Raw genomic sequence first — 24,550 nt, 5'->3', positions numbered from 1 at the left:
TAAATGATTATGAGATAGAGTTCGTGAGGCTGAAGTGTGAATGATGAGTGTTTATGGTCGAGAACCGTGAACGTGATAGAATGAATTTCAAGTGCGAAAGAAAAGCTAATACTGAAAAGCAAAATAGAGCAACTATGACGCAAAAATGGTGCACTTCTAATATCAGCTGGCAACGGAGGTTCTTAGGCCCCCTGAACTTACGCTCGACGCTACATACCACCCACCCCGCCTAGAACAGGGTGCACCCCTTCGCTAAGAGCGCTACCCGCCCGTCCAACACGTTGCATCCAACGGTGTCAGATTGACGGACGCCCATAGTATAGACAAAAGGCAGCAGTTTATCAAATGGAAGATTTGGTACTCCGCCACATTCTAAATCTGCGCCTTGAAAGGCCTAGTAATGCATGGTTTTATCTCCCATGAGATGGTGTTCACGGTCTTATGCCGCGGAATCCTTGTAAACTAATTTCATCAAATAAAAACCAAAAGGATTCCCACCGAATACTAGTAAGTGCATCGTCATAGTTACTCTCGCGCTGGAAATTTTTCGCAACACTAATTAAAATAGAATATCCTGATGTAGCAACATGACTAAAGGGGAGCTTTAAATTATGCTTGAAGAGCAAATATTGAAAAGCAAAATTGAGCAAATATGACTCAAACATGCGTCCACTGCTAATATCAGCTGGCAACGGAGGTTCTTAGGCCCCCTGAACTTGCGCTCGACGCTACATACCACCCACCCCGCCTGGACGTCGTAACGCCAGGACAGGATGCACCCCTTCGCTAAGAGCGCTACCCGCCCGTCCAACACGTTGCATCCAACGGTGTCAGATTGACGGACGCCCATAGTATAGACAAAAGGCTGCAGTTTACAATATGGTAACATATTTTCATATGTTCCATATTCTAAAGCTGCGCCTGCAAAGGCCTAGTAATGCATGGGTTTGTCTCCCATGAGATGGTGTTTCACGGTCTTATGCCGCGGAATCCTTGTAACTAATTTCATTAAATAAATAATATATTGGATTGAGTTTAAAAACCAAAAGGATTCCCACCGAATACTAGTCAGTGTATAGTCATATTTGCTCTCGCGTTGGAAATTTTTCGCAACACTAATTAAAATAGAAAATCCTGATCTAGAAACATGTCTGGGAAAATAATATCTAACGGGGTAATATTTCACTACACAAAGGTATGCAGGTGGATTAATGATTATGTGATAGAGTTCGTGAGGTTGAAGTGTGAGTGATGAGTGTTTAGGGTCGAGAACCGTGAACGTGACAAAATGAATTCCAAGTACGAAAGGGGAACTTTATTCAATGCTTGAAGAGCAAATACCGACCCCCGTGGGGGCCAGTCCATATACTAAAGTGATGCCAATTTCACGAGTAAAATCGGAATAACGTTTCAATTTCAAGAGCGATTCCATTATCAAAGTAAGTAGTTGAAATAATTAAAAGTATTCATGCTTATTACTTTGATATTGAAATCTGCTCATCGCGAAATAAATTCTTGTACATATAAAAAAGAAAGTGTATTGTGAAGTCGGAGGGTCATCCGACTTCTCTACATTTTTAAACTCGAAATCTATTATATATATGTGAATATGTACAAGAATACCCTATCCTAAGCTAAGGCATAAAATACACAAAAAAACAATTTGCACGATTATCATTGTATAAAATGATACAGTGATATTCGTGGGTCACTATGCTCGCTCAAAAAATAAAAATTACAACCAATTCCCGTGTCGCTACGGACCATTCATCCTACGACATGATGGGAACCGGAGGAACTTTAAAGCATGCGACTCACCGATCGTTGACTTGCACCACTGCACTCGCCCACGCATCTTATTGTTAGGTTCACCCATAGTTTGTGTGCTGGCTCGTCAAAGAAACGGTACCTCCACTGACCAAAGCACTCATCTGAAAATATAAAAATCACGATTCTTGAACGATATATGTTTTCTCTCAATTTGTTGAAGCTTAATATGCTAATACGTAGGATAATTCAAAAATATGCATTCAAAACTACATAGGAATAACTACACTATAAAACACGGTAGAACACATGCAAATACATCCCAAAACACATAAAGATCAAAACCATAGAACACCATAAAATATTTGCAAAATTATAGTAAAACACATAGGGTTCCACTCCATAAAACCCACTAATAAATCCGTATAAATATGCCGAAACACATAGGGTACCACATCATAAAACACAATAAAGCACATGCAGGTACATGGGGTACCACACCACACGGCACACTAATGCACTTCCATAAAAATGTCAGAACACATGGGTGACCACACCATAAAACGCACTAATATATCCGTATAAATATTCCAAAACACATAGGGTACCACTCCATAAAACACAATAAAGCACATGCAGGTACATGGGGTACCACACCACACGGCACACTAATACACTTGCATAAAAATGTCAGAACACATGGGTAACCATACCATTAAACGCACTAATATATCCGTATAAATATTTCAAAACACATGGGAAACACTATAGGAAACACCATAGGCACACACGATAACACTTGTGGTAATACACTGATAAATCCATGCACAAATATCCATGGTGTCAACCCGTACCGATATATGTTTGACAGCTCGATCCGTATCCTTCGGCGGTCGCGACAAAACTGATTAGATTTGACCTCTCTCCAGGTCGCGCTTGTACCGGCGCGCGGCGCGCGGCGCGCGCACTCAAGCGTGACGTCACGCTTCACCGATTTCTATTTCTAATTATTATTTGTTAATATTTATTTAATTATTATTTTATATTTTGCAATTGTTTATTAATCAAATTATTGTTATATCTATTTAAATTGTTTATTTCTTTATATTTCCGCGTGGGTATATTGCAAAACTTTGTTTAATTATTCTATTAAAAATTATTTAATTATTATTTATAATTTTACAATTGTTTATTAATCAAATTATTGTTATATTTATTTAAATTGTTTATTTCTTTACATTTCCGCGTGGGTATATTGCAAAATTTTGTTTAATTATTCTATTAAAAATTATTTAATTATTATTTATAATTTTACAATTGTTTATTAATCAAATTATTGTTATATTTATTTAAATTGTTTATTTCTTTACATTTCCGCGTGGGTATATTGCAAAATTTTGTTTAATTATTCTATTAAAAATTATTTAATTATTATTTATAATTTTACAATTGTTTGTTAATCAAATTATTGTTATATCTATTTAAATTGTTTATTTCTTTACATTTCCGCGTGGGTATATTGCAAAATTTTGTTTGATTATTCTATTCAAATTTATTTAATTACTATTTATAATTTTACAATTGTTTGTTAATTAAATTATTGTTATATCTATTGAAATTTATTATTTTTATAACTTTTATACGCGAAGATCGAGTAAATTTGTTGAATTATTTAATTTTTATACAATAGACACGGGTAATGCAGCGGGGTGACATTACCGGCAAAAATGGACGGTTCGGTCGACGCACACATATTCAGATACACGAGCTGCTAATGAGCGCGTGGGAGAAGCGCAGAAAACAAACGAACTGCGTCCTACAGAAAAAACGAGGAAATAAATTTGTGGTCTGTTTTATCTTATTGACGTCTGTGGTACGTCAAAGGAGGGACTGATAAAACAGGTAGGACTATCATACCGGCTGTACATACTCTCTACATGCAGGTCTAATTTCATCTGGGGGTGTTTGAGACCCCATAAATCATGAACCCTCAATAAGGCATGTCCAGTCTTTTGTATCGGTAGTCATTGCAATAAATAAACCGATGTAGTCCATGGTGAGCTGAATTGAGTTGGATGCTGTGTGATTATTTGTTAACCAACCTATTTGAAACTTCTTAGAATAATTTTGTCCAACATGTTCAGTAGCACAGAAGAAAAACAGTAAGTTATATTGAAATGTTACTAAAAATCAAAATGGAATAATTTAACAATTTTCTAAACTTAATAATCATTGTCAAAAATTTCAGGTATGGTTTAATTTTACCTAAAAAACAGCAATCTGTTGCTGCAAAAGTCAGTAATATATTCGGGGATAACAATGACTCGGATGAAGAAGACGGTACTGATTGGGTAAAAAAAACACTTAAAGCAGAGGGAGAAAAAAATAAAATTAAAAAACAGACTAAATTAAATATACAAAAAGCTTTAAAAGAAGACCCAACAATATTTCAATACGACGAGGTATATGATGACATGGAAAGAGGAAAGGATCAATCAAAAGCAATAAAAGATGAAAAGAAAAAGCCAAGATACATTCAGAATCTGTTAAAAGCTGCTGAACGAAGAAAAAAAGAGCAAGAATATAGAGTAGAAAGAATGGTACAAAAGGAAAGAGAAGCAGAAGGAGCAATGTTTGCAGACAAAGAAAGTTTTGTCACTTCTGCTTATAGAGCAAAATTGGAAGAATTCAAAAAAATGGAAGAAGAGGAAAATGAAACGGACAGATTAGAAGCTATTGGTGATGTCAAAAAACAGCAAGATATATCAGGCTTCTATAGACATTTATATGAACAGACAGTTAAATCTTCAGAAGAATGCGAGGTCACGAACGATGTAAATAATGATAAAATTAATTTAGATCACGACTGTACGAATGTAATTATAACGGAAAAAGATGAAATTAAAATTAAAGAAGTAAAGAAGAACAGACAGTATAGACAAAGGATAGTAGAAGAGGACAGTGATACAGATACTGAGACACGACAAAAAGAACTAGATAATAAAGCAAAAACTGTTTTATCTGAAAAACGGAAGATCGATGAAAAGGAAGTTGATTTGTCAGAAGCTAATACTAAAAAGCAAAAACAACAAACTGAAGATTCAGAAACCGATAAAGTAAATAATCCCATTGTTGTAGAAGATATTTCAAATGTAAAGGATGCTGAAAAAGAAGAAGAGAAATGCGAGGATAATAGTAAAATTATTAAAGCAGATATAACTGTGAAAGCAAAAATAGAGGCAGAAAAGAGAGAAAGATCTAAAATTTGGGAAAAGAGAACCATTGGACCTGTTTTTGAAGCAGCATTACAAAGATACTATGCAAGAAAGGCTACGAGATTGTCGGCTGCATAGTTAATTATAATTATTGAAGTTGCATATTTTATTGTAAAAATATAATTTACAAAACTATATTTATAAAATAGGATATATCTATTTAATATAATATTCACAATACGAAAGTTATGTAAACTCATAAATGCAAGAAATTATCTTTATTATATACTTTTGTTAATGTTTGTCAACAGCTAAATGTATATTTTTCTTTTATGCGATACTGTGAATATTACAATTATATTTTTTAATTTAATGAGATGAAATAAGATATGGTTTCATGTGTCCACTATTACCTAAATTCCTTAACGTTACTCTCCCATTAGAACGAATAGATATCCATGTAATACTCGCGTGATTCAAACTAAGACGTAACCAACCCTGAGGTGGAAACTGCAATGCTCTGTAATGAAAAAAACATTTACATTTTATATATAACTAGATGTATTATAAATAGAACGTTTAAAGAATATATTTACCGGCATACAAAATATCTAATAACATTTGCATGGCAAACAAGAATAATGTAAGAATCTTTCTTTTGATTAGGATCCGGACGATGAAAGTATTTCCTAAATGCAGCTTCTATTCTAGGTCCATCTTCATAAAACTGAAATGCATTGATTATACAATTATATTCTGATTATGGAAAATAGTTTTTGTTTCTTTTAACAAGTCTACAAGAATGCAAAGTAACATACATTTACATCAGACTTCCAAAAATTAATTGGGGGATCAGGTGGAATTGGCATACCCTCTGTAAGACCTGAATCTTCTTTAACTGTTACATCTCTAAGATACTTTTTTATAATCTGTGCTGTTTCCTTAGCTCGAACTATTGTTGATTGTACAATTAAATCATATGGCAGTTTTAATTCTTGTAATCTTTTTCCTGTGGCTTCAGCTTGTTGCCTACCTTTATAACATTTAATATAATTTTATTAATTCACACTTAATTAATTCAAGTTTGAAAATTATATTGAAATATAAATCTTGCATAAAGAGACTCTAACCAAGAGTTGTAAGTGTTCTATCTAAATCTGTTTTGCCTTCTGTATTATATTGCCCATGACGAACTAAAATTATGTTATATTTGATATCTGCATTTTTCTTTACTAATTTCTCTCCATGTATTTGTTTATCAGATTCTACATCCCGTTTTGTCATTTTTGACCATTCTGAATGTCGCCTATAAATATATTAATTACAAATATAAGGAATATTAACTTTAAGATAGCATATTAAAAATAAATAAAACAATAACCTATCCCAATTATGATCCCATTTGTTTTGCCATAAAGGAGGTGTTATCCATGAATTATGATTATCGTTTGGATATAAAAGCATTGCACCACCTATTGCACCGAATCCTGTGATCCATTTTTTTAAATTTGAACTTGGAGGCATTCTTATAATGAATTATCACGAGGGTAGATCTTCATTAACAATTTAACCTAATGCTGATATATATGATTTTAAGAGTAGGCAGTTTATAATTTACAAGATATTTAATATTAAATTTTGTACTAAATGTTGGAATATCAATATATTTTATTAATTTAATAGACTGAAAACATTGTACGACACAATGGGAACACAACAGGTGCTGCAAAATTCATCCCCGATGAATTCACCTCCGTGGTTCGCGCATGCTCTTACCAAGGTTGATTTATTGTTGTACTCTAAGTATACATATTTAAATACTTGTGCATTTGTGGGGTAGGTATAGTACACGTGGTTTGTACGATTCAGTGTCTTTATTCCGACTGGCGATTTCCGTTGGCGCCATATCAACCCATCTAGGGTTCCCTAGGGGCAGTCCCTAGGACGCCAAGCTACACTACTCCAGCTCCACTACACATGTATATTGTAAATAATCATTAAAATGATTCTCCTTTTATGTAATTACCAAATATTAGAAAAAGTTTAAAATACATTGAATGAAAGTTTAACTATGAAATTGTTATTAAGTTTGATACTGTCATCATTGATTGTTTGGTTAAGCAAAGTTGGTCTCACTTGAGCGTTTCTGTTGAGAAAGTTTAAAAAGTAACGGCTTCAGAAGCGAGAAGTCTTATAAGAGAAATTTCTTTTAATAACATTGTAAAATATGGATTTATTTAAAACACCGACAAATAAAAAATACAGAAGTAGAGTTAAAGATAATCCAGAGTTACAAACACCTATAAAAATACCGGCTTCGCCGTTTTTAGAACAGATTGGTTATGGATGCGGTAAGAAAATTACATTACTGTTTATAACATTATCTTCTATTAACATCGTTTTAACGTATAAATACTTTGTTAGGGGTTAGTGTATTTAATTTGGAACGATCGCCGAAAGTTGGCTTTGTTAGATCACCATGGGCAATAAAGAAACGGAATCGTAAAATTCAGGAAAGTGAAAAATACAATGAACGCATTCGATTCGAAGCCGAAATACTTCGTAAACTAAATCATCCGAATATCGTCGGTTTTCGAGCTTTTACTGAAATGGCAAACGGCGAGCCATGCCTAGCAATGGAAAAATTAGATGCATCATTAGGTATAAAATTATAATAAATCATTGCAATAAATTTTGTATAACTACAGTTTTATATGTTAGGTGATAAGATAGAAGAAAGGGCTGAAAATGATGATGATCCATTTCCTGCCAAGGTTATTTTAAAAATCACATATGAAATTGTAAAAGGATTAGTATATCTTCATCACACTGCCCATATTCTACATGGTGACATTAAAAGTTTTAATATATTAGTTTCGGAAGATTATAATAGAGTTAAGCTCTGTGATTTTGGAGTATCAGTACCATTAACAGAATCTTTAGTACTAGATACTTCAAAAGGTGATTTTAGATATATAGGAACAGAGTGTTGGAGTGCACCAGAAATTGTCAATGGTTAATTTTCTTTTTAATTTATATAATCTAATGGTACTATAAGATTGATAACATGACTGATTGTAAATTTTATTCATTAGAGACTGGTCCTGTTACAAATAAGGCAGATATCTGGACATGTGGAATGGTTATTTGGGAAATGATAGCTTTGTCACCACCTCATGTAGAAATGAGTGATTCTTCTTTGGATGAATCATGTTCAGATGAATCATTATTAGAAATGCAAGGAAAAAAGGAAGAAAAGGTGGATGAACAAAATATTAGTATGGATGATGGTGTTGCATTCTTCTCAGAAATAGCTAAATATGGTAAGTGTTTGAACATATACCAAATAAAACACATGCATTAAGTTAATGTACCAAGTATAACACATTAATAATCATAGGTACTCGGCCTCCATTACCAGCTATTAATTTAGGGAAAGAATATCAAAATGTACTTGAGATATTTTTTGCATGCACTTGCGAAAAGTATGAAGTGAGACCTAGTGCAAAAGGTCTTGATAATTATTTTAAAAACTGTATATACAAAATTCAGAAGTAATATAATTTTACTTTCAATATATTTTATAAAGTACCATGACTAATTTTAATTTGCCAGAGTATATTAAAAGGTTTTGTTAAAAAATGACATCTGCATTAAAATGCAGTCAAATTTTATTTTTATAAAGTTTTATATTGGTTTCTATACAAATATGATTATCAGCAAGAAAACAATAATTATTATGCTGATTATTATACAGAGCTTAATTTTTCTCTGAAAAAAATATTTGACATTTAATAGTATTATTATTTATATAATTATATATTTAACATTGATTAATATTGATACCTTTCTGTGTCTGTGACTGTGTCGTTCTGCTTTCTTAAGATCCGTGCGACCACTATCAACATTATCTGCCGTTTTTCCGGCAAAATATTCTACACTATTCAACTGGTCTCCCTATAAAAAAACGAATAAAAAGAATTAGATACACATAAAGTTTATAGTTTCGTTCATTTATTTATTTGTTGGCACTTACTTGTTTTTCAATAAGAAATGCCATTTCAGTAAACATATCCCTAACTTCAGTTATGGACTTTTCTATTTTTATTATATCATTGTGCCTAATTTGAATATCTGATAACTGCTGTCTTGCAATTCTGCTATCTTCTAAGATCTACAAATGATAATAATTGATTTTTATTTCAATTTCTATGAACAACAGTAATAGGAACACTTACATTATCAACAAATAAACTATTTCCTTGATTATCCAATAGTTTTTCTAATTCTTCACTTGTAATACGCTTTCTGACTAATAAGCAAATCAACATAATATAAATCATAATAATATGTAAATTATTAGAAGGAAAATTTGTCTAAAAACATACTTAATATTTTTTGTTGCTGTAAAAGTAAACGACATTTTTCGTGATATCTTAACATGGATATATTGTATTCTTCCATAATTTCGGAAAATAATCGTAACATTGTTGTGTATTGTAATGCTTTAATTCGTATATGTATCGGTCCGTCGTTTGCGCTAGATAATGTTAAATCATCGATAGAAGCGATCTCCTTTCCCATTTCTATAAATATTAAGTATATATTTTATAAAATACATTAGTTAATTAATTTGTTTAAGATAAAGTAATCTTAATTGTTTAGAGTATAACTTTTTTAATTTAATTATTTTATGTTTTATATTCGTTAATTAAGTTTGTTTGCAAAAGAGGCGCAATGTAAAGTGCATCGAAAATAAATATGTGTGTGTATTTATATATATACATATATGTGTTGCACGTTGCACTTGTAGCGAATCAAATCGGTCAGTCAGTTTCCCGCTTTTGAATGGACGCCGAAGTTCTAAACAGAACTTCTTGCAATATAAAAGAAATGTTTTGTGATAAACCATCAAAAAAGTTTTTTGTTGGTATACATCATAATGGAATTATAAAATTCTTATCGATACGTACTCAGAAAATGATAACCTGAGACCATAATTTTTCTTTATCAAATGATAAGTTAAGGTTATGTTTACATTTGTAAGATAGTTGAAGAAATGTGATAATAGTTGTAATTTCGTTTAAAGTAATTTTAACTGAACACAGTTGTTACTATGGAATCTTTGAAAATATTTGATAATTTTAAATTCAGTGAGTTGGATGAAGACTGGATTGAATCAGTTTGGAATGGAGAATTTATGATTTTCAAAGAACCACCTGATGAATATTTCATGTTTATAGAAAGTGAAGACATGAGATTACTTTTACATGATTCTTATACTATTGTAAAAGCATGGCTATTGGATAGAAGAAGTCAGAATGACTCTGAAACTTCTGAAATATCTTGGAATACATTGATTGTTATGGATGTAAAGGTGCGTGCTTTATTAGCTGTATTGGGTTACATAATAAAAATTGGTCAGGGTAAAGAAACTGATGAAGATTCAAGACAATCAAGTCTGTACGCAACTAATCTATATTTTATACTTTTGGCTATTCCTGGTAGCAGTGCATTTAATGTGTTTCATCCAAATTTATATCATCAAACCATAGAAACAATTAAAACGCATTCAGAACAGTTACAACCTTGTACTAAGAAACGTAGCAAAGCAATGAGTCTAGATGATTCTGTTATTACAGATGAATTGATGAATGAAAATTATGTCCTCTCGCATAATGAGAAAGAAACTCTTGTAAGAAATTTGAATGCTATTATTTCCACCTTTATTATAATGACAAGATCATTTTGGTTCAAAGATCATATTCAGTCGTTAGACATTACAATTCAGGGATTACTTGAAGTTACAAAAATAGATGATGCTTCTGTGGTTTCTCAACACAATGGACATATAGATAGTTTAGCGGTTTCGTTACCACAGAATGCTTATCTAGCTTTACACGAATTGTGCGACAACAAACATGGTCCTATTAAGGTTACTACAACGTTCATAGCAAAATATATATTACCTCGTTTATTATGCAATCATATGGATGCACAACCAAAGGTGATTGCAAATATACGTAAAAATACTATACATTTTTTACAAGATTTATTACATACGTATGAAAGAGATGCTGAAACTGCAATTTTAACATTAATACAGCATATAATGCTGAACTGCCCAGATCGACTCGATGCTCGTCAGAAACAAGCTAGTGTTTTAATAAAGGTTCTTGAAATATGTAAACATCATATTATACTAGAAGCATTAAAAAATATAATATTACTGTCTCATCATTCAAAGATAGCATTTAGACTGTTTGCTCAAGAAATAATTGGAAAGCTATTGCTTGAACCTTTCATAATGAATTGCAGTATAATGGATAACTTGAAAACTAAAGTAAAAAGAGTATTGTTCGCAATTGTGTCGAGTAGATGCATGGATTGTTCAAACATGGTAAGAGGAAAGGCTATTGCTATAATTGCTGAATTCACGGAATCTACTAATGCGATAGATAAGGCCATATTTGAAAGTATATTTAATGAATCTAATCCAAACAAGAAGTTTTTAGCATTCCATGAATTAAAGGATGCTTTATCCGAGGATATTGAATTATTACCAGGTTCAAATGTTTTAATAACAATACTCATGGAACGTATAGAAGACGAAAGGGCAATGATACGACGAAGTACATTACAGATTTTAAAAAATTTAATCCTAATGTTTCCAAATTTGATAAAAGAAGTGTTATCTGTAATCAGTCGTAGATGTAGAGATCCGGCATTATTAGTACGTCGGTTTGCTGTACAAATGCTATCTCAACTCTTACAGCAATTCCCAGATAATTCACAACTTTTAGATGAATGGGTACAAACCGTCGTACCACAAATATTTGACATGGAAATTAAAGTACAAGAAAAGGTGCTAGAATATTTACACGAATTACTATTAAATAGAATAAAAGATGTCTCTACGAATACCGACACTAATGCAGATAATTTACCATGGAAGATTTTAAATACTTTAGCTAATATGAAAATGAGAAAACATTTGTCAAAAGCATGTAACTTGTGGGTTAAGCATGGTATTATCACTAATTCAGTGGTAAAAAACATACAATCTCATATTGGGACAAATAATAATATAGGAGCCTGGGTACTTTTAGTAGCACTGGCTGAAAACACCAAATTACCCAACATGAACAAATATATTTCAAACTACAAAGAGATTTTAGAATCAAACAATTTCTGCACGAGTTTAGTTTTACAAGTTTTAAGATATTCTTGGAAATCTTTAGATTACGAAGTTTTAGAACAGCTTCATGTATATATGTACAAATGTTTGCAACAATTTAAAATCAGTTATGGTTTGATTAGTATTTGTTTGGATATTATACATAACATAATACTCTATTTAAATCCCGATAAAGGTAATAATTTGTTAGAATTGTACATGGAAAATTTGATAAAAGTTTCGGAAACAGAAATTACAAAGATTTTTATAAATGAAAGTCAATTAGTGGATATAGTACCGAATTATTTAAAAGCTATGTTTACATTGGGAAATGCTACACTTTTGGGTGCTTATAAAATTTCACCATCGATATTACGAATTTTCCAAGGGATGTTGTTAGAATGGGAATCATTGCCAGATGTGATAAAGGACATAAATGAACTGCAAGCATCGGCAGTTGTTATTCTTGGTCAGCAAGCAGTGAGAGATCGCGATGTAGCAAAAGAAATACTTCCAATATTTGGTAAACTAATGAGGCAAGAAACAAATTTAGATTCAATCATTCAAATTGCTGTGAAAATAAATACAGCAAAAGCTCTGGCAGATATCTGTGTTCGATTCACCGCATTGGTTGAACCTTATTTATCAGATATGTGTGTAAGTATGAAAGATTCAAGTCCACAAGTACGAGAAGCAATAATGGTGATATTTATTCAACTTCTTCTTGAAGATTATATAAAAATTAAAGGTCCATTCTTCTTCCATATATTAACAATGTTGTCAGATTCAGACAGCATGATCCGTGAATTAACTAACTTTCTTATAAAAGAAAGACTTTTAACGAAGAATAAAACATTAATATCACAGCAATTTTTGCAAAGTATATATCATTATAATAATTACCGATCTCAGCATAAAGTTTATGACCAAAAGATGCGTGAGAAAGAACGAAAAGCTTTAACACTTCCTGGAAAGAAAAATGAGGATAAAAGAAGAGTAATTTATGATTTTATGTTGGATCATTTGGATCCTCCAGGAAAAATAAAATTACTTGTAAAAATAACTAGTCAGATACTCGGTGGAACTTGCATTGATACAATTAATGTTAATAAAGAAGAAGGAGTTGGTGTTTTGAAAGATGCATTGTATATAATTGGTAATAAATGTTTGCGACCATCATCTTTTAATAAACACACCGATGATGATCAACAAGAGGGTGATGAACCTGCAGTTCAAACAATTACACCAACTACTAATGCAATCACTGTTATCATTGAAGGAATAAAGAAGCATGGTTTAGAAGTGTTGTTACCTATGTTAATAAAGCTTAGAAAAAAATTATCACTTTTAAAATCTCCATTAGAGAGTGATATAAAAAAACTTTTAATTAAAACATACTCCGAATACAATAAGGATCAATTATCGAATATATTAAATGAATATCCACAATTGGAGAAAGAAGTTGAGCAATTCAAGAAGTATGTACATATTCGTTTAATTTGCTTTATGTTATTAATCAATTATATTAATTATAATATATTTCAGGCAACTAGAAGATACTGCTTTTAATGACGAGGATTCTAGCGAAGAAATAATGTCACCGTCAGAAACCAATAAGCAGATTACAAATAACCAGAATTCAGATTTAACAACATGTAGCTTACACTCTAAGGTTGTATTACAAAGTATTCCAATTTCTCGGTTAACTCCAACTACTTCTATAGATTGTTGGAATTTTTCAACTCCTTCGGTTTCAAATTTACGACTATTATCACCTGCTCAACCTGGTCCCAGTACCAGTACACCAAACTCATATAAATCCTTGGATTTTAATGGTCACTGTTCAAAAGCTAGAAGACTTTCCAGCTTTTTCCAGAATGAAAAACAATTAAACAATTTCCATTACACGGCGAGAGAAGTTCAATATGATAGCGAGTCTGATTAGAATAAGTAAGATAAATTATTTTTATTTATAATGCAGTGTATAGATAATACGTAAAAGGAAAATTACCTACCTCTTAATTTCCGTTGAATACGAAACGATGTTTGCGAAACAGTATACGTTCGATTTTCCAGTTCTTTTTGCATGTCTGAAAGAAGTATTTTATTAATACTTACCTCGACAATTACAACATTTGGTATTTTATTCTTACCCTTATTGGTATACGCGAGAACATTGTTGTGTAAATCCTTTATGATTGAGATGTTCTCAGTTATGATTTCAATTAAAGCACGAACTTCTTCAACCTGTATTAAAATTATTTAAACATCTATTAGTGATGTAGAAATCTGTGATATATGGAAAAAAAAAATGACTTAACTGTATACATATGTACATACGTACTTCATTCAATACTTCTTTCAGTTTTTTATTCTGGGATATTTGAATGTGTACATCCTGTAAAAATCCTTTACCAAATGTAGTGCTATTATTTTGACACTAAACAGAAATAAGAATAAACAACTATGTTATATTTCTGTTTTAATGTAAAGAGTAAGCGTTAAGAAACAGTATTTTAAAACACATCACATTTCACACGTATTTTTATTCAATTTAATATGATGATAATCTTCATCACTTTTAAATTTGTTAAACGATAAATATACTAACAGCACGTAGTTCTGGCATTCGATCACGGACCATGATGAGTATTGCTTGAGCATCGGTATACAACTGATAATTCCACCAATTCAGTACATAAAGTATCTTTTTGTTATCTATCTTATCAGTGTAGTGGAGATAATTGATAAAATCGAGTGTGACGTTGGCATTGTTACTTATAATTGCTGCGATTAATTCGCGAATTTCAGTTAAACGTATTTCTCCGTATCTGCTCTACTAAACTGTTTGACTTGGTTCACGGTTGAACTGCATCACTTTACCTAGAAGATGCTTTGCATCTTAAATGAAATAGGAAATAGGCACTTAGCAGCTGGGTTACAAGGACAGCTTTGATATAAATTATGCACCTTCGACGCGTTATTTCAGTCATTCCTGTTTTTTTTTCTTGGAAAAATAATAATACTCTTCTTTTGAAAGTATGATAATTTTTTGTTATCGTTCTTATAACACGGTGCAAGTTGCTTTTTTTTTCTATGCAGTCAAGGTGCATTAATATGTATGGTGTAAGATGTTGATTTTGAAAAATAATATCGCTTATATACATATATGATTTTATAACTAAGAACAATTCTATTTTTTGAATTAATAAATCTACTATAAGAAAATTGATGGTCATTTTGGGTTATATAATAACAAAGTTATATTAAATATAACAAGCTAACAGATTGGGTTTTTAACGAATACCCTCTATTTAATTGCTTTAATAACAAAAAGTTATTTAATTTCTATTGGAATTCAAATAAATTTTAGATAACATTTGTAGTTAGTCTAGTCTGTGATGTTACACAAAGAGAAATGTTTAGTTGTTTGTACATAAAATGTATATCCATTACTGTATATTTTACACTCGAAAGAACTTGATAATCACTAAAACATATTTTTTTATAATTTAAATCACCTATAATATTTACTTAAGCTAGTTAGTACTTCGATAGATTTATAATAAATGTAGATAACAGTTTGGGAAAACAGTTAACGCATTTATTACATTGTAAGGTAACGTTAAACAAATAATTATAAAATATTATATTAATATTACATCAAAATAAAACATCTTAATATCACTTAGAAACATAGATTAAAGATTTAAAATATATTTTCTCTTATACTTTCAATAAATAGTATCTCTCTTCTTTTTGCGCATCATACTCTAATACGAATACAATATATAAACCAACAGGAAGAAATAGACATCGTATTATCAAATTATTAAATTTCGTTTCTTTTCTAATTTTTTAAGGCAAATTAATCAGTCTTATAGAATCTTTAATTAGCACATGATGATTGTATTATTCAAAAGTATATTAATATACTTATTACGTTTATCATCACAATTTCATCATTAACAAGATATATAGTTCTATCTAAAAACAACTTCGAAGGATATATTTATATATATACTACCTGCATCAAAAGAATGATTTCAATGTTTCACTGTCGTGAGAGAACATATTTACAAGAGGATGCTTTAAAATGTGTGTTCGCATATCTTTTAATACTATAAGATTTACTTTATATATTTATATCTCTCTAATGTACATATACCAAAAATAAATAACTTTAACGGAATTTCTGCACATAATCTTGCAGAAAAAATTAAATCCCGTTCACCTTTATAATCTTTGAAATATGATAAGATTGCACTTATTTGATGATCCTACATATATGTATAAATCATTTCTAACAATATATATTATATATATTTTTAGAAATACTGATGTTTTTTCACTGATTTATAAATTTAATGCCTATTTTGTTGGGCGGATAATAAATCTGAACTGCGCTAAGACGCTCCCGTTCTTGTTCTAAGTTTATCCTTCAAATAATTAGCAACCTGCGTCTGTGAATGTCTAATAGCTAATTGGAGAGGCGTAACACCTTCTTGGTTAACGAGTAAAGGATCCGCTCCCGCTCCTACCAGTTGCCTCGCAACAGTCATTTGTCCTGTTAAAGCTGCCGCGTGTAATGCGCTTTCACCGTTCTAGAATATAACAATTACCACTTGAGATGTAACTTGAAATGAGTGACAGAAAACAGGGCAGTGTAAGTACTAAAAGAGTTAATTTTAGAGTATTATAAATTTCTCATTCCTCGTTTAACCATCATTGAAATTTTTCAGTTCTTATACAAGACTTATAAAAGCTTACTGGAAGTATACCAAGCGATGGACGATACTTGAGTAGTTCACCAACAACAGCAGCATGGCCCTTGTGAGCTGCTTTGAAGAGCGGTGTGGCGCCATCCTACAAACGAGAACCTTTTAAACCAATTGTTCTTTCAAAAGGTCAATTTTTATCTCTTTTACCTACATGTCTAGTGGTGTCGACCTTCGCACCAGCTTTCAAGAGCCTCCTTACAACGTGATCGTGTCCCATTTGCGCTCCTATCCATAAAGGCGTGGCACCGTCGGTTCTTGCCGCATCCGTTTTTGCCCCGTGTTCCAGCAGGACTTCCAGTATCCGCACGTGTCCATTTTGAGCGGCGATGAACAATGCTGTAGCACCATCCTGTGAAATTCGAACTCGAATAGATGAAGACCACCCATGGAGGGTCTAGGAAGAGCCTAACCCAGGACCTCCTCCTTTCTCTGGGACGTTCCTGACTTACCTTCATGTGAGCATTGGGATTGGCACCTCTTTCGATCAAACCTTCCACGACATCCAAGTGACCACACTGGCATGCAACAAAAAGTGGGGTACCGCCGTCCTGAAATCGTAACAAGAGATCGTTAACTTTTCATTTTCACTCAATTAACAGAGGAAATTCTTTCTCTTACTATGCTGCAAGAGTCGACCACTGCATCGTGTTTCAACAGGAGATTGGCTATGTCCATGTAACCACCTTGGGCAGCGAAGAATAGCGCCGTTGTACCGGTCTAAAAATACCAAGCAATAAATTGTCAAACTTTTTACTGGAACTCTAAAAGCATTGTGTAAAAGTGGCAAAGAACTTTTGAGATTTTATGACGCGGAAAGAAGACCGGCCATAAAAGCTGAAAACATTGCAAATAAACGCAATGAGAAGGAATGGAAAGAATGGAAAAACCAACGGTCTCTTTCTTTTCATTTGAAAAGATTCTAAAACTAGACACGATGCTTTTATTTTACCGTGTAAAAGCGGATGCTTTCATCTACAAGAGGAGGCGAGAACAAAAGTCCATTTTTAAAACGTCTGAGAATCATCAATTAGGAAAAAGGAGCAGAGATTATCGAAGAAAGTACAGCAGTGACGCAAAGACATCAGAGCGACGGATGAATATTCATGATACTCTTAAATGGTTGAAAATTTAATGTTACGTTTCATCGTCGAGCGATGTTATTTGAAATGTCACGCATGAATACGTCTTCGAATAATTAACAGCGAACATTTGCCATTTAAATGTCACGTTCACCTTAAGTTCCGCGTTCGTATGGTTGTCTGACCGAAAGGGGCCATGAATTTTACATTTTATTTCCCTGTCGGCGAGACACGCCTTATGAAAATCGAGACTAAATTTGTCCCGAGTTATTGCGACCCCGTTGCGAAACAATTTCCACTGTGATGGTAATATCTGTGGATAATTGACACCGAGAGCGACATCCTGTCGCCTTTGTCGCGACATGGTGTTTGCTGGTACAATACAGGGAAGTGTCCTTCTATCTCAGAAGAATCGATGCATTGTAGTTTCCTCTACTATACTCTATTTTTATCAGGATAGAATATTTTAGTTGCTATGAGACTTTCATCAGATGACCACATTAGAATTTCATCGATTTGGGAAAGCTGTTGTTTTGGGATTTTAGATTTACATCGAGTAATTAATGATAGGTATAGAGAAGAATTAATGAAGTTTCTCTTGGTTGAATAGAAAGACAGAATCTTGAAAGAAGTTTAAGAGGACCATAAGAGAACCGTCCGGCAGTTAAATTTCAAACTGAATACTCTGAATAAATAAATAAAAATGAGCTTTCGAATTGGACATCTATTCATCGGTAAAGGAGAGAAAGTACTAGTGTGTGTCTCGAGTATCCCCAAAAGGAACACCGTGTGTCCAGTGCGATGCAGTTGAACCTGTTCGTATACCGGGCACATGCACTTTCACTGACGTTGCATTTGCCTCGGAGCATCCGGTGATCACCGACCAAAAATCATTCTGCTCGACTTGTCCCTTCGAATCGGATTGTGTGCCTTACTTTGTCAGGATTGTAGCTTTCATAGTTTAAGATCACCGGTACGTTCTAAGCTAGAGAGGTACCAGAGTCCCGGTGTTCCTCGAACCATGTCACGCCGGGAGACCTAATACCTATCCATTACAAAACCGCAGAAATTCTATAACGGCGATCAACCTGTCTATCTGGTCAGGGTAGCGCATTCGTGGTCGTGTATTCTTTTTCTTTCATTCTGGTACCCGATCAAGCATACAGATTGATTCCCAGAATTTCGACACGGTTTTCATTAATTTTGATTACAAAATAATGTGTTCCCAAGGGTACAGAGTACTAGCGAGAATAGTAATCGTCGAAAGTCATCTAGCGGCGGACTAAGAAACTATCCCTGCGCCAAGTATTTACACGCAACATACATGCCAAATGCAAATTCTGTGTTTGCACAAGCCGCGAGCCTAAGTGGAACGATATAAAAGGTCAAAGTTATTTTCGGTGCAGTTAAAGGCACAGGGGGTTTAATTAATTTGTCAGAAAGTAGGCAAACACGGTAATTAGCGGCAAATGGTGCACGATACCTGTGGCGGAGTCGTGCATCGTGTACCCCTGACGCAAACTCGTACGATCGTATCAATTAATGCACGGTGCACCGCGAAGAGGATGCATCGTCAATTTATAACGAACTTGTTACTTCCTGCCGCAATCTACCTTTTTTTTTTTTCTTTCTTCCACCGCTCGCACGCTATTTTAACATGCTATGTTTATGCGATACAACCAGTTTTCGCGTGCTATGATCGCTCGTTTATTTGAAATTCTTATGAACAGCCGTGAAGTTTGGAAAATTTCCGCTGCACCGATACTTGGGAATTCGTGAACGATCCTTTCTTTCGCAATAACCCGTGATGTTGCCTCGTGTAAAAGTAGATATCCGAGAAGTGGAAATCGTCAATTTCTTCGAATTTTTATGTAACGTTCAGGTGATTCAAACGATAGTTATTTTAAGCCGAGTGTATATACAAGATTCAGAGTTTTGATAAGTTAGCTATCTACGATAAAAATTCCCGATTTTCAAGAAAATATCGCGCAGCGATACAACGAAGGAATACATTGTTTTTAAAAAGTTAAACATCTTATATAATAATAACGAAAGATTCTCGAAATTCGTCGCCTCGTAACGGGATAATTCCCAGAGTATCGGTAGCAACTTTGAAAAGTTTGTTTGAACTGCTCGAAAGTCCGCTCGCAAACGAGGCCAAACTTAAGGGATCAGTGTGTCACGAACGCCCACGCACGATTTTCAAGCTGATACCGGCAATTTGTGCAGAGGCGCGTTTAGGCGGTTCACACTTGAACGCGAGTCGTTACAGTTGCATATTACGGCAGGCGATCGCTATTAAAACGCATTCGAATCACGCGAACTCGACTGTGTATACACAGCCGCGTCGTCTCGGTGCAACCTAACGTGCTCTGCTTCGGTAACCTTGAACACATACATAACTGTGTTTTATATTTTAACATCGATACCGTTTATAAAGAATAATACTCGAGTGTATTCAGGCTGCAGTTTTTTTTTAGAAACTGTTACCTGTATTGTTAATATTTCTGGCATGATTCATTTAATAAAACACAGTTAATAACGGGTAACACAGAAGCAAATAGAACTCTTGCATTCACCGATACTTTTCTCTTTCAGAAAACGAACATTCCTCGTTTAATGATCGTTCTTAATTTCTTATGCATGCGATCGCTCAATAAGAGCCACCTCTTTCTTAATCTCTTAACATGAATTAGAAACTTGACTATCGTTCCAGTAATCGATAGGAGCAAGCAGAACGATTTGCTACTAATTACACCTCTTTCACGTCTACACTCGTATATCTACTTTTCATCGGTTGACTCTCTCTCTAAAACGATGAAAAATTCATCGAGTTCGCCCGATGAAACGTTAGAAATCCAAAGTTTCGTGATTAACGGCGTTCTGCCGGGATGAGTATCAAAGGTAACCGTTGAAAGCTCGTTGTCGTCAATATAAATAATTCTTGTAACACGGGTAACAAGCGATTGTGCAACGGGTCGTTGGCGAGTTTAGAATGTTTGTCGCGCGTTTGCGTAATTTGTTCTCGGCTCGGGGGACGTCATCGCTTGAATTCGGTCTCAGAAACCAGAAATAACGTTCTTCGGTTCGTTTTTTTTTTTTCTCTCTCTTCGTGGCTACTAGATTTCAACTCATTTGCATACCGACACTTCTTCGCGTCTAGAAAAGAAGGCAGGTGAAAGGATGAGCAATGTTTCAATCTCATTGGAGAAGGTATAGAAAAAGAGAGACAAGAACTGTTGTAATGACGGCAAGTTTTTCTTACCTAAAACCAAGATGACTTAATTAAAGAATCACGCGCCAGATACTTGCTTCTTAATTGAAAGCTAAGCGGACGTGCGTTCCGTTACCAAAAAAAAGAAGGATATATTCAACAGGCTGGCGGTGGTACCTTTGGATTTGCATACAATACCGCGACTCTCGATGGCACGGGACACCGAAAAGTACGTGGATTCAACGATAAATCGTCGCAGGCCACTTAAAGAGGACCACTCGATCGCTTCCTGGTGCTTCGCGTTAACTCTTAAAATTCTTTTTTGAACGAACCAAGTGGTCTCCTTCATGATAGTTCTAAGACTAGAGCACCAGAACATGCACCAGATTGATAGAGAGGTAGCGCAATTTGCAAGCTTCATTATCACTGGCTGAGATTATCCAGATAAACACGAACATATTATTAACGTCGACGCCTCTGATGAGAATCAATTTATATTTAGATCTACTAGAACTTTATACGCTAGATCGTTATTAAACTCAGCTAAGATAACTGTGAATAAACTCTAGTTCTGTTAGAGAATACGTAGAAGATGAAATTTATACTGTAGCGACGACACTTCAGATCCATAAAAGAAAACTGAAGATTCCAATGGAGAAGAGTAAATCAGGTAAATCTGTAACTTTCAGTCATCACAAAGGCTATTTCCGCTGAGTGGGTAACGGGGTTGCCAGGACGAGTCTGCTAAGCGAACTTGATTCATTCATAGTCGTTCATTCATAGCCCGGCATATGCTCAGGACTTACCAGCCTTCTGGCATTAGGATCCGCCCCTTGTTGCAGCAATTCGTTGACCGCCTCAATGTGCCCTCCGGCGGCGGCCAATATTAAAGGGGTCGTTCCATCCTGAAAACAGAAAAATAAATTAGAACCAGTTCGAATACATTGATATAATTTAACGATGAAACGTTTCAATAATCCCTAATCATTTTAGGGCTTTTTAATTGATTCAACCTTCAAACGACGGACCTGAAAGAGGAGGAATTTCAATTTCTAAATCTTAAACTATTTACGTAGACGCATCGTTGTATAACTAATTCGATTTTCTCTGTTCATTTCCTTCAACAGTTTTACGCGAATCCATACTTGGTCAAATCACGTCATCGTTGCACCGGTAATTTATTGCGATAACAAGGCGATTGTTAGTAAGGTTTCTCAATTGACGTAACAACCAATGAGGAGGGACTCGGTCCTTAACGATGTCATTAATCCAAGTGATCGTCTGCAAATAAGAAGTCTGACGGTTTTCATAGATAATCCATAATTAAATTAAAATAAAAAAGTTGCGTTTGAAATTCCAAATTCCTTCGGAATACGTCGATAGGATTTTGACTACGTAGACCAAAGTAGAACACCGAGTATCCATGCGGTGATCTAATAAACCACTTTCGAGACAAGGAATAACGTTACTCGTTCTTTTAACGTCGCGTCGTTTTGCATAATGAACCGACTGACCCGACGACAGATCACCGCTTCGTAATTCATTCTCCATGCACACCGAGGTCTATCCGTGACATGTGTCAAACATATATTTTTTCCATCGTATACCTTATCCTTACAGTCGACGTGGACACGTCCGGAATCCAGGAGAATTCGAAGACGCTTCGTGTCGCCATGCGCGGCCGCCAAATGCAATTCCACATCTCGGGGAGATTCTTTCTATAATACCAAAAAAAAAAAAAAATTAATTATTTTTCCTCCGTTTCTCATGTTTTGTGGATCAAATAATCGTAATCAAGGTGGACGAACTAAACTCAGTCGGCTGTAAACTGAAACCGTTTTTTTTTTTTTCTGAAACCATACGGTGTTTCACAATTTCTCCGCTTTTCAATATTTTTAGAACAGACGTAATTGTTACCCTTGATTTTCTACGAAATGAATATCAATCGCAGAGATTCATTTTTATTATTATTATTTTTATAAATCGTGTTACCTTGTCAAAGTGCTACGTTCCATTGTATTGTTCCAGCAACACGTTTTATAGGTCATCACGCGTCGAGTACGAGAATCGATTGCTCGAACGAGAAAAACTTAACCAATTGTTACGATTATGTGGTCACGTGTAAGCATGGGACCACAACCTATTCAATTGGGACGTCGTATTTTGTTAAAAAAATAAAATCAGATGATAATCGTTGTGTAATTATTTATAGAATCGTTAAGATAAGATGCTTGCAAATTTATCGCTTACAGACAAGTGACATCAGATCTCAGTAAATTTTTTCTGATCTCATCTAGTTTTATATTTCCGTATGCACGCAAATGCATACAGTCATTAATTCGCACTTATAGGTGACTATGAATAATGATGTCATAAAAAAAATTGTTTTTTAAGTTTCAGGTGTAAAGATTAAACAATTTTAAACTTCTGTGCTTAGAAACAGTAGTTCAAATAGCGTTTAAAAATTTCTTATAAAATAAGATTTTTATTCATTTTTAATTGCATTCGAATGTATGTCATATAATGTTTCATTTAAAAGATACATATTGGCGCCTACAATTTTTATAATAAATAAAAAACTTACCTTCATAGACATGTTTGATATGCATGTGTAGCAGAATTTCACGCGTTCAACTTTTTGTTGTTATTACAAGATGAACAACAAATTCACTTAACATTAACGTTGTAATTATTATGCATTAATTATGATCTTGCTGACATGTCGCGTATCAATTTTATTTGTAACATACTTTTAAAATAATTCATAAATCGACATTAAAACACAGTCTCATATCACAGCCCGTTTAAACGCGTGAGAATACTAACACGTCTCTTCGTGTTTATAAAACGCGAAGGCACAAGGCATCATCATTAGCAGGATGACTTCAAGTCACTGAATGCCCGATGAAACTGCAGGGGCCGTGGTATAGACAAGAAGTGGTTTCTTCAATGTCTGTTTGGTGGCGCTATTTGCCGCACATTTTTTTAATTAGTTTCCGCTGCATCTCGATAGATAACGCTATCGATTCAACTAATATGGAGTCTCGATCGTATAAATTATATATTGGAATGATGAAGGAATGAACGTACAGAAAAGTTGTTTGAATTTTGTTCATGAAAATAAATGATTGACGAAAATGTTTGATAAAGGCAGCGTTGAGAATTTCTTGTTAATGGGCGTTTTCTTCATTACCGACTTCGACGCCGGCCGCTACACTAATTTTGTAAAATCGATCGATAACTTGTTGAGTAGTTTCCGCCGTTTTTAAATAGATGGCGCAATGGTCGAATTTCAAACTACTTTTTTATAGGTGATT

The 24,550-nt window shown here is 33.8% G+C and overlaps 6 protein-coding genes across 10 annotated transcripts; 3 read left to right on the top strand and 3 right to left on the bottom strand.

The window, feature by feature from the left end:
• The first annotated feature begins 3,797 nt into the window (after window positions 1-3,797).
• On the top strand, window positions 3,798-5,355 carry LOC114875251 (nuclear speckle splicing regulatory protein 1). Its single transcript, XM_029185342.2, has 2 exons — window positions 3,798-3,929; window positions 4,016-5,355. The coding sequence occupies exons 1-2, from the start codon at window positions 3,904-3,906 to the stop codon at window positions 5,118-5,120; spliced, it is 1,131 nt and encodes a 376-aa protein (XP_029041175.1). The 5' UTR covers window positions 3,798-3,903; the 3' UTR covers window positions 5,121-5,355.
• LOC114875288 (serine/threonine-protein phosphatase PGAM5, mitochondrial-like) lies at window positions 5,246-6,830 on the bottom strand. Its single transcript, XM_029185417.2, has 5 exons — window positions 6,364-6,830; window positions 6,113-6,288; window positions 5,801-6,015; window positions 5,579-5,709; window positions 5,246-5,502 (listed from the first exon to the last, which is right to left on the bottom strand). Exons 1-5 carry the CDS (start codon window positions 6,504-6,506, stop codon window positions 5,352-5,354), a joined length of 816 nt encoding a protein of 271 aa, XP_029041250.1. The 5' UTR covers window positions 6,507-6,830; the 3' UTR covers window positions 5,246-5,351.
• Window positions 6,831-6,958: 128 nt separating this feature from the next.
• LOC114875259 (lymphokine-activated killer T-cell-originated protein kinase) lies at window positions 6,959-10,216 on the top strand. Of its 2 annotated transcripts, none has more exons than XM_046285559.1 (5): window positions 6,959-7,333; window positions 7,407-7,643; window positions 7,704-7,997; window positions 8,078-8,305; window positions 10,137-10,216. In XM_046285559.1, the coding sequence occupies exons 1-5, from the start codon at window positions 7,210-7,212 to the stop codon at window positions 10,184-10,186; spliced, it is 933 nt and encodes a 310-aa protein (XP_046141515.1). In that variant the 5' UTR covers window positions 6,959-7,209; the 3' UTR covers window positions 10,187-10,216. The 2 variants fall into 2 exon arrangements, with proteins under 2 accessions (XP_046141515.1, XP_029041187.1); XM_029185354.2 differs by lacking the exon at window positions 10,137-10,216 and adding an exon at window positions 8,383-8,575.
• LOC114875266 (syntaxin-1A-like) lies at window positions 8,636-15,408 on the bottom strand. Of its 3 annotated transcripts, XM_029185375.2 has the most exons (9): window positions 14,771-15,408; window positions 14,504-14,599; window positions 14,313-14,406; window positions 14,175-14,249; window positions 9,371-9,568; window positions 9,221-9,294; window positions 9,019-9,156; window positions 8,829-8,939; window positions 8,636-8,753 (listed from the first exon to the last, which is right to left on the bottom strand). In XM_029185375.2, exons 1-9 carry the CDS (start codon window positions 14,801-14,803, stop codon window positions 8,682-8,684), a joined length of 891 nt encoding a protein of 296 aa, XP_029041208.1. In that variant the 5' UTR covers window positions 14,804-15,408; the 3' UTR covers window positions 8,636-8,681. The 3 variants fall into 3 exon arrangements, with proteins under 3 accessions (XP_029041208.1, XP_029041199.1, XP_029041217.1); XM_029185366.2 differs by having other exon boundaries at window positions 14,175-14,406; XM_029185384.2 differs by having other exon boundaries at window positions 14,175-14,406; window positions 14,481-15,385.
• On the top strand, window positions 9,579-14,268 carry LOC114875245 (condensin-2 complex subunit D3-like). The gene is made up of 2 exons (XM_029185329.2): window positions 9,579-13,637; window positions 13,705-14,268. Exons 1-2 carry the CDS (start codon window positions 10,099-10,101, stop codon window positions 14,102-14,104), a joined length of 3,939 nt encoding a protein of 1,312 aa, XP_029041162.1. The 5' UTR covers window positions 9,579-10,098; the 3' UTR covers window positions 14,105-14,268.
• A 333-nt stretch (window positions 15,409-15,741) lies between the features above and the next one.
• On the bottom strand, window positions 15,742-24,145 carry LOC114875279 (ankyrin repeat domain-containing protein 29). 2 transcript variants are annotated; one of them, XM_029185395.2, is made up of 8 exons: window positions 23,818-24,145; window positions 22,841-22,951; window positions 22,040-22,138; window positions 17,559-17,657; window positions 17,390-17,488; window positions 17,092-17,289; window positions 16,930-17,025; window positions 15,742-16,763 (listed from the first exon to the last, which is right to left on the bottom strand). In XM_029185395.2, the coding sequence occupies exons 1-8, from the start codon at window positions 23,827-23,829 to the stop codon at window positions 16,566-16,568; spliced, it is 912 nt and encodes a 303-aa protein (XP_029041228.1). In that variant the 5' UTR covers window positions 23,830-24,145; the 3' UTR covers window positions 15,742-16,565. The 2 variants fall into 2 exon arrangements, with proteins under 2 accessions (XP_029041228.1, XP_029041238.1); XM_029185405.2 differs by lacking the exon at window positions 22,841-22,951.
• Window positions 24,146-24,550: the final 405 nt, after the last annotated feature.

Source organism: Osmia bicornis, chromosome 4 (assembly GCF_907164935.1).
Source record: "Osmia bicornis bicornis chromosome 4, iOsmBic2.1, whole genome shotgun sequence".
NCBI classification, from domain to species: Eukaryota; Metazoa; Arthropoda; class Insecta; order Hymenoptera; family Megachilidae; genus Osmia; species Osmia bicornis.
This window is presented reverse-complemented; position numbering and strand designations above follow the sequence as displayed.